This window comes from Primulina tabacum, chromosome 10 (genome assembly GCF_025594145.1).
Source record: "Primulina tabacum isolate GXHZ01 chromosome 10, ASM2559414v2, whole genome shotgun sequence".
Lineage (NCBI taxonomy): Eukaryota > Viridiplantae > Streptophyta > Magnoliopsida > Lamiales > Gesneriaceae > Primulina > Primulina tabacum.
The window spans coordinates 35,239,591-35,248,783 of NC_134559.1; the positions used below are offsets into that span (position 1 = coordinate 35,239,591).

A 9,193-nucleotide genomic window follows, 5' to 3' on the forward strand; every position below is an offset into this window, starting at 1 on the left:
ACAGACGTTAAACAATTGTTGGCTGGAAGGTGCTGCCTTCAGTCTAGGCTAGGAGTTTAGTTAGGCAGTAGTGTAAGTCCTAAGCTGAGTGGGTTTGTACAAGGTGTTGTATAAATCAAAGTCTTCTAGTGTATCCTATCGGAGGTGGTAGAAGGGGCGACGTAGGATCAGTTGAAGTCTCCGAACATCCATAAATATATCTTGTGTATTTAACTGCTTAACTTTTGTTTTTAAAACTGATTTGATCAATTCAGCTGATATCAGTTTAGTTCTCACCATAACTGAACTGATACAAGCCCGAAATGATCCCTCTTATATCAGTTAATCAGTTTACCCAAGTTAAAATCTTTAAATTGATTAGCTTTCTCAACGAAGGATTATTTTGAGTATTTTCCACTTGGTTTAAAACTAAACTCGATCTAATTTATCGGTGTTTACATTCTTAGAACACGAGCTAGTGCAGCTCATCGAGAATATTGTGTTTGAAGCACCCTCAAAGATTCCCGAACCGATCCCATCACATGATAGCTGAATACAGTCCAAATTCTAAATGTAAGCCATCATGCAATTAAATCTAGTTTTCAAAACATTTAATCCATAAATCGTGAAAACAGCTAAACATGTACTGTAAATCGCTGAAAAACATTTATCATGTAAACATGCAAGTGATAGCATTAAAACTTTTAAACTTACAGACTTGAGGCTTGAAGATTGAGCTGCAGAAGCTGGCGGTGGCACGACCCTATACAGGACCCTTGCTCTAATACCAACTGAAACGTCTACTAAACAATTTTATTTAAAAAAACTAAATTTCGAAGTAACATTTACAAGCATGCGTTCAATAACTGCCATAAAATACACATTCAAAAAATAAGAGGATTCCAATACCTGTAAAAATACTGCAGTTAAAAATATACCAATAATCATGTCAATCCAAGAACATATAAAATAAACAGAGTATGAAAATATCCCAGATCTCTCCTAACTCATAAACATGATGTGCGGAAAAATAAGGTCCTCGGGTTAGCGTGCGCACATCCAGCCCCGTCTACTCAGTCTTCGGCGCCTCCAGTCTCCTCATCAATATGCTCACCTGCTTCATTCACACCTAGTGAGTCTAAAGACTCAACACACCATAAACGTTATAACGAGTACATGTACATAACATGCAACAGTGAAAAGTACTGTAATTAACATATATTTCATGATCTGAAAAGCGTAAACGTAAACGCAATAAGGCATAATGTGTCAAAACATGTCTCAACATATCATCATATACGTGCTCATTTTCTTTAATTGAATTTATTTCATTAGTTGTGACTTTCGTATCAGCTCTATCATATTAGCTCTATTCGATGGATCTATCAACGTATAACCGTGGTACCCGGTGGCGAGGACATCAGCGGCAGTATTACCCATCCACTGAGCCTTGGCCTTACATCTCATCGTATTCGTATTAGTCACAGCCAACTCTCGTCTTTCAGAACATGCCATCATATTCATCACTTATAAAAATTATGCATATACGTAAATTTCCTTAAAATCAAGCATGCAACATATTTTTCATATTAACATAAAAAGTCATGTTCATGATAGCATATACATTAAAAAAGTGTAGATTTGTGATCAGGCCACTGCAGGACTGCTAACTCAACCCGCGTGCAAAATGACATATTTGCCCCTAGAAACCCTAATTGACCATTTTACTCTGAACCTCAAAATTTTGACCTGAATCCTACAAAACACCTCAAAACATATTTAATAACTGATACGATTCATTTTAAAACTTGGACGGGGTCTCGGTTTTAACCCGAATCAACCCGAAACTCAACCAAACTTTTCCAAACTTAAAAAATGACTTAACGACACCTAACTACACCTCTAACACCCAAGTTCAGACAACACGAAGCCCCTGGTAACCCCTAGAGAGCTGCTTGAATTTCTCCATGTGCAACACATCAAACCCTACTCGGCTATTAGGTGCTACCCCTAGGCCCAAGCCCCAAACCATCAAGATCGGACCCTAGCAAGTCACCCTAGTACCATGATTGACCACTTAGGACCTACACTGGGCGAATCCTAACCACGCCTACATCCCCAAGCACGCACAAGGCTCGGCTTTTGAGAAACCGAAAATTTCGAAGCAAATCATTTAAGAAATAAAACTCGAAATTAAGCTCAAAAATTTAAGCTTAACTATAAAACTCAACTATAAACTTAAATTTTCAGCTAACACGGCTCGAGAAAATAACTCAAAAGCTCGAAGATTAGCATAAAAGCTATCTACGCTACAATAAAACCACAACAATCGAAGAGTCATCACCGGAAGAGTAAACCCCCAGCTCAAGGACTCAATCTTTTAGCTCAACGAAGCTCATCTCACCTTGTCCTAAAATAACCAAAATGAAGCTAAGAGAAGAGCTAGGAGGCTTAGAAAAATTTATGGTGCAAGAATTTCCCCTTTAGTAAACCAAGATGACTCTTGAAGAATTGATAAAGTTTTGACCACATTAAAGGCCTTTCTTGGGCATCAAGGTGGACGGCCATGGGGTGATTGAAAAAAAAAAATTTCACCTATAAATATGGTATCACATGCTGAAAAAAATCATCACAAAAAGCCTTCTTTGGTCCCCACCCTTTCCAAAAAGCTCTAGACCGACGCAACCTAGGAGGAAGAAGGAGGATTTATTCAGGCTATTTCCTGTTGTGGATTGCTGTCAATACTGTCATTATGTTCATGTCCAAGTTTGGTCTCCACCTGTTCGAATCGCGGCAAGTTTCGCATGTCCGAGTTTGAGCCAATTTTGAATTACACACTAGAATTTCAGTAAGTGGGTTTTTGTTATGTACTCTATTGTAATTTTAACTTTGTGTAAATATAACATGAAATGCATGTATGTGTATCCATTCCTTTGGAAAAATGTTATCCTCCTTTTAAAATCTCGATCGATGTATGAAATGTTCTTTATGATTTCGATATTCTTTGATTCTGCTGACTTCGTTCAAAAGTCTGATAAGTTCTGTTCGGTAAATATGATTATGTGATATACTGTTACACTTCGATTTGGATGTGAGACGACGATTGTAGTTCTGTCTGGCCCCCATCAGTGGGTATAAAACTGTGTTCTGGCCCTCATCAGTGGGTATACAAATGTGTTCTGTCTGGCCCCCATCAGTGGGTATAAAACTGTGTTCTGACGTCACCCCTTAGAGGACTAACATATTGGGGACAATTTGACCATGGAAAATGAGAAGAGTAACAGTGTTGTGTTTGTTCTGATCCTATATGTATCTATGAAAATCGATCGGCCACCACTTGCTGAGTGTTTCCCAAAACACTTACCCCTTACATCTTTCACCAGATAAGAATGAGGAGCAAATGAATGAGAAGGAAAAAGTGGCGTTCTGGGCTGGTGATCGCACCAAAAGATCTAGAATCAAGACTTAGTATTTATTTCGCTTCCACAATTCTGATGTAATTTTTATTATTTTGTCATTGTAAAGACAATATTTTTTTTATGAAAAATACTGGTTTTTGGCTATTTGTTACGAGACTTAATTGTTTTCAATGTAATTGTTAAACAATGTCGAATGTCACTAACGCTTCGGTCTCAGGGCGTGAAATTTAAGTGGTATCAGATCCAGGTTCATAATCCCGCTGGGATTTTGATATTCGTCAAATTTTGGCAAAAGCCTAGTGCATTCCTATCTGAATTAAACTCACCCATCGAAGTCATTCACGGCTTATGTCGTCAGCTCAAAATTTCCTTCGAAATTCAAAGTCAATCTCCTCAAATCATTCTGAAAATTTTAGTACCAAAAAAATTCTGCGACAACTTTATTTCCATTCAGATTTTGTGCCTTTCTATCCTTTATTACAGTTCTGAAATTTTACCTCGAATTATTTTAGGAAATGGCTGCTCCACGGACCCGTGCTCAAGCTGCCCTTCGCATGCGACAGCTCACCATCGACAATCAAGCTAGAGAAATTGCGAATCTGAAAGCTCAAATCGCTAGGGAGAAAGGAAAAACAGGAACTTATGGAGGTCAAGAACCTACTCCAGACGAATGTACAGCAACTGACTCATCACCTAGACTTGGCCGAGAGCCAACTCTTTTTGGTGCCTACTGATTCGGTCCGAATCGAGCGGCTAGCTACCTTGAACCGGGAGTTACTAGAGAGAGTGGAGACTGAGAGAGACCGTGCTACGCATGCTCATCATCATCACGAAGAAATCTTCAACAAGCAAGAACGTTATATCACTAAGATTCATAGCGCCATGGATAGCTCCAAGACCAGAATAATTATTTGCATCTTGTGGTGGAGAACATGGAAGAAAAGGAGGAAGCACCTATGGAAGTGGTCGACGATGATAGTGATGATGGAGACATGATAGACTAGGTTAGACTAGTATTATAATTGTAATAAAAGTATGCCTTGAAAAGAACTAAGTATAATAACTTATTTCTAAATAAAGACTTTATTACCCTTAATTTATCGCATTTACATATCAAAATATATAATGATTTTATGAATTTATCAATATAAATTAAAAAAATTTACCTTTATAGGAAAACAAACAGGGACCCTCGAATCATTATAGCTGAACTCCAAAAACAACTTCAAGAAAAGGAAGCAGAAATTGAGACATTGAAGGCGAAGAAGGACAAGCTTGAGAGAGATAATTACCAACTAGATGGAAATAACATAAGCATGGATAACGACCTTTACAAGACACGTGAAGAAGCGAGGAATTACGAAAAGACATCAGACATTATACCGCCTACCATCAAGAATCAGAACGGCAACACGAGATCACCAAACAAGAGTTGGACGAAGTGCAAGATAAGATTCTAACGCTCCAAATTCGTGATGACAGTCGTCTCAAAACACAACTCCTCCTTGAGGAACAAATCGAAGAACATGAAGTCAATGAGAACGTAAACAAATCCACAATTCAGCAGCTACAAGAGGAAGTGGAGACATTGACGAATCACAACACCCTTTTGGAGCACCACATCCATCAATTACGAAATGACATGATCAATATGGAAGACCTCATGTGGGAAATCGAAGAAAACCAAGGAAACTCTATGGAAGAATAAATTGACGAAGCTATGGGGATGGCGAAGTATTAGACGAGTAGGATGATCCCTAGAATAAGCATTGATTGTATTCTGGCCAATTAGGCTAATCGCTTTTGTTATTGAAAAACTAAATGTATGCATTTTAAAAAATTAATGAAATTTGTTTGATTATATCTATTTACAAACAACTTGATAAAATATATGTTTATAGGAAATGGCAGGAAGACCACCCAAAAACAATTGTAACCCGCGTGGCGTCAATCAAAACGAAAACGAGAATCCACCACCACCACCAAGAGTGAATCTTAGCCAAGAGGATATGATGGCAGTAGCTACTATAGTAGCTGCAGCGCTACAAGAAATTGTATACCCAAACGATAAAGCTATTAAACCACCACCAGAACCAAAACTGCGAGGAATTAAGTATCACTACGAATCTCTCTGAAGGAACCGAGTCCCAACCTTTGATGGGAATCTTGATCCAGAAGTCAGTCATAACTGGCTTAAGAATGTTGAAACCCAACTCCATTTGCTGGAAATACCTGAAGAGCTCAAAGTTGAAGTAGTAACACCGTTTCTTGAATATTGGGCACGCAAGTGGTGGGAAACGGTATCACCATCCTTGACTGAGATTGAGCAGATCACATGGCAAATCTTTAGAAGGGAATTTTTGAAACAATACTACCCGACAGAATTTCGTCTGCACAAGCTGAGTGAGTTTGAAGGTTGTAAGCAAACCTCAAACATGACAGTGATAGAGTACACATCAAAATTCAATAATCTTGGAACCTATGTTCCAACCATCATGTCAGATGACACCCTAAAAATTCATCGCTTTAAGAAAGGGCTGAACAGCCGAATTAAGTCTGCTTTGGCCATGTTCAAACCCAACAATTTTGCGGACTTAATGGGCGCGATAATGAGCGCAGAAACAAACATCAAGCGACGGGAAGAGGAGAGCAAAAACAAAAGGCCCTTCATCAGTCAGTCTGCCCAGAATGGCCCCAAATTCAAGAGGCCAAACCATTCAAACGGCCCTTCCAAGGGAACCTTTAACAATGCTGTCAGCAAAGAAGGAAATTGGTGTTCTATATATCAACAGAATCATCTCGGAGAATGTTATAGGAAGACGGGTGCTTTTTTCAAATGTGGGAAAGTAGGACATCAGATTAAAGAGTGTCCCGAGAACAAAGATAAAGGGACTATACCAAACAAAACAAATGAGAACAAGGTCAACGCCCGAGTGTACGCTGTAACTCAGGATGAAGCAGATAACACCAATGATGTGGTTGTAGGTACTTTTTTACTCAATGAAATGCCTGCTTATGCCTTGTTTGATTGTGGTGCTAATCACTCATTCGTGTCTAGACGATTTGCTAAAAAGTTAAAACTTGAGCACGAAACTCTTAGTGAACTGTTAAGAGTTGCAAAAACTGCTATCAAAACAATTGAAACTCATAAGGTAAATCGGAACTGTAAAATTTGCATCAGTGATCAGGTCTTTGAAGCAGAATTGACTCAACTCAACATGATTGAGTTCGACATCATTCTCGGAATGGACTGATTAGCTAAACATCATGCCATGGTAGACTGTAAAAAGAAAAATGTCAAACTTCAGACTCCAAATAAAATGGAAATCATATATCATGGAAAGGCTAATGAAAAAAAATATCTTCTATCTGCCTCACAAACCAGAAAGGCCATAAAATGCGGTGAAGAATCTACCTGGTAATGATCATCGAAGTCAGAGAAGAAACTGCCCCAAAACTTGAGGATATCCCAGTCGCTCAAGAATTTCCAGACGTTTTTCCTGAGGAATTAACTGGTACGATACCCTATAGAGAAGTGAAATTTGAAATTAATTTAGTCCCTGGTGCTACACCAATTTCAAAAGCACCATACCGAATGGCGCCAGCAAAACTAAAAGAATTAAAAGAGCAACTTCATGATTTATTGGATAAGAAACAAATACGACCTAGTGCATCCCCGTGGGGAGCCCAAGTTTTGTTCGTAAAGAAAAATGAGGGGAGCATGAGATTGTGTATTGACTATAGAAACCCAAAACCAATCCTATGTTTTATATTCATAACCACAAAACAAATCATATATTTTATAATCAAATTTTAAAATATATATAATATATATTTTTAAAGGGGGTCCGGGTAAGCACTGGAATTTCGTATTTTTGAAGGAAAAAGGACACGGACTCCGTGTCGGGGTCCGGGTAGCCTCTGGATATGGAAATTCACGAAAATTCGCTATCTTATTCATTCACTATTTCAATCCAAGCTTAAGGACCATGAACCAACACTTCGAGACTCATCCTAGGATGCTATTACATTGATTAAAACCCGTACAAACACCCCAAGCATCGACAAGCAACTTCAATACAACAATAACCCGTAACTCGACATCGTTTCGCTTCCTACGACTTCTATTACATCCCAAGTCAATCCCGACCCAAACGAACAACCAAATAACACCTAAATACATCCCATAACATATCTAAATGCAGTAGCACAAGCCCGGCGGTGCCCAACGAATCCTGCAACAAATACCTTCAAGAACATGTCAAGAACACATTTTCATAAAAGTCGTAGTTTGAGCAGTCCCACAAAAGCAATCATAACTCACTCATTTCTTATCCAAATATTTCAAATTTATTGTAAAATCGAAGGTATCAAAAAGTTATATGTTTCATATGTTGAAAGGTTTTCCAAAAACTCGACCGAAAAATCGCGGTAATTCAAATGACCACAAATTACGAGTTTTAGTTCTCAAAACGTTTCAAAAATCGATCCAACAATTTTCTGCTCAAACTTTTCACATCACACATGGATTTTTACGCATAATAAATAACACAACGCATAATATGACGAGATCAACGCAGGAAAAATAGAATATACATGCCTTTAAATTTTTATCGTTACCAAAACGACGACACCGAAGTGGGAAGGATACGAGGTTGATCCGGGACGAACGTGGCACAATTTTCTTGCAACAAAAATCAACGAAACTTGCTGGAGATCAGAGGGAGGGGCGGCTGCTCTATGGTAGCGGAACCCTAGGTTTTCTCTCAAAAATAAATTTCTGAAATTGGTGGAATAAAAGTGTGTGTGTGACTTACGTGTAATAGTGTGTGTAAAAGTATGTGTGTGTGTGTGCGTGTGTTTAGGTCATAACTAGGGAGAAAATTTTGATTAATTAATAATTAACAAGCTAATTTAAAATACTAACTCAATTAACAAGTTAATCAAAATAGTAAACTACTACATACTCTAATAAAATCCTTTAATTTAAATAAAATTCACAATTGCTAGACTTTAAAAGTTTTAAAATTCTAAAGTAACTTAAGTAATAATTTAGGCTTTTAAAATACAAAAACTTATAAATCACTTAAAATGCTCCCAATCTAAACTTAAAAATAATTTACCACATTTTAAATTTGCCAAAATCGTCATCGGTCTCTTCTCTTCGATCCCGCGTCGAATAATCGCCTGAAACATGAAACTCGAGAAAATTTTTAACGTGCATCACATAAACATAAATTAAATAAAAGCATGGGATTTACGCGTACTGATTTTTAGGCTCTACAGATCTTATCTAGATCAGTTGTGCTAAGTTTAGTCGAAGAACTGTAAGATATTTAGTAAACTAAGAGTTTCAGTTTTGGCAGTGTTAAGTCCAAACTGAAGTGGGTCTATACAATCTTTGTATCGATCAAATTCTTTTAGTGCATATCCTATCCTTGTGATAGAAGGGGTGACGTAGGAGTTATTTCATTCTCCGAACATCCATAAATCTTCGTGTTACTACTTCAGTTATTTATTCTATCTTTCAATCAGTTTATTTCAACAGCTGTTATCAGTTAAACTGATTGTCATTGACTAACAAGATTCCTAGTTTCAGTTTGTCACAGAACTGACACTTCATTCGAAAAGATTCAAAAATCGTGAGTGTTTATTTAACCCTCTCTTCTAAACACATCTCAACCTATCAACCGATCCTAACACACTTGAAAGGAGATCAGTTATGGGTGCCTGGATGCGCAACAGAAATTTCAAAATCATATTTTCAAGTAACAAAATCGAGCACCCCACTAGAT

General features: G+C 37.7%; 1 protein-coding gene across 1 annotated transcript; it reads left to right on the forward strand.

The window, feature by feature from the left end:
• The first annotated feature begins 3,913 nt into the window (after positions 1–3,913).
• LOC142505057 (uncharacterized) lies at positions 3,914–6,652 on the forward strand. The gene is made up of 3 exons (XM_075617880.1): positions 3,914–4,070; positions 4,605–4,839; positions 5,536–6,652. Exons 1-3 carry the CDS (start codon positions 3,914–3,916, stop codon positions 6,650–6,652), a joined length of 1,509 nt encoding a protein of 502 aa, XP_075473995.1.
• Positions 6,653–9,193: the final 2,541 nt, after the last annotated feature.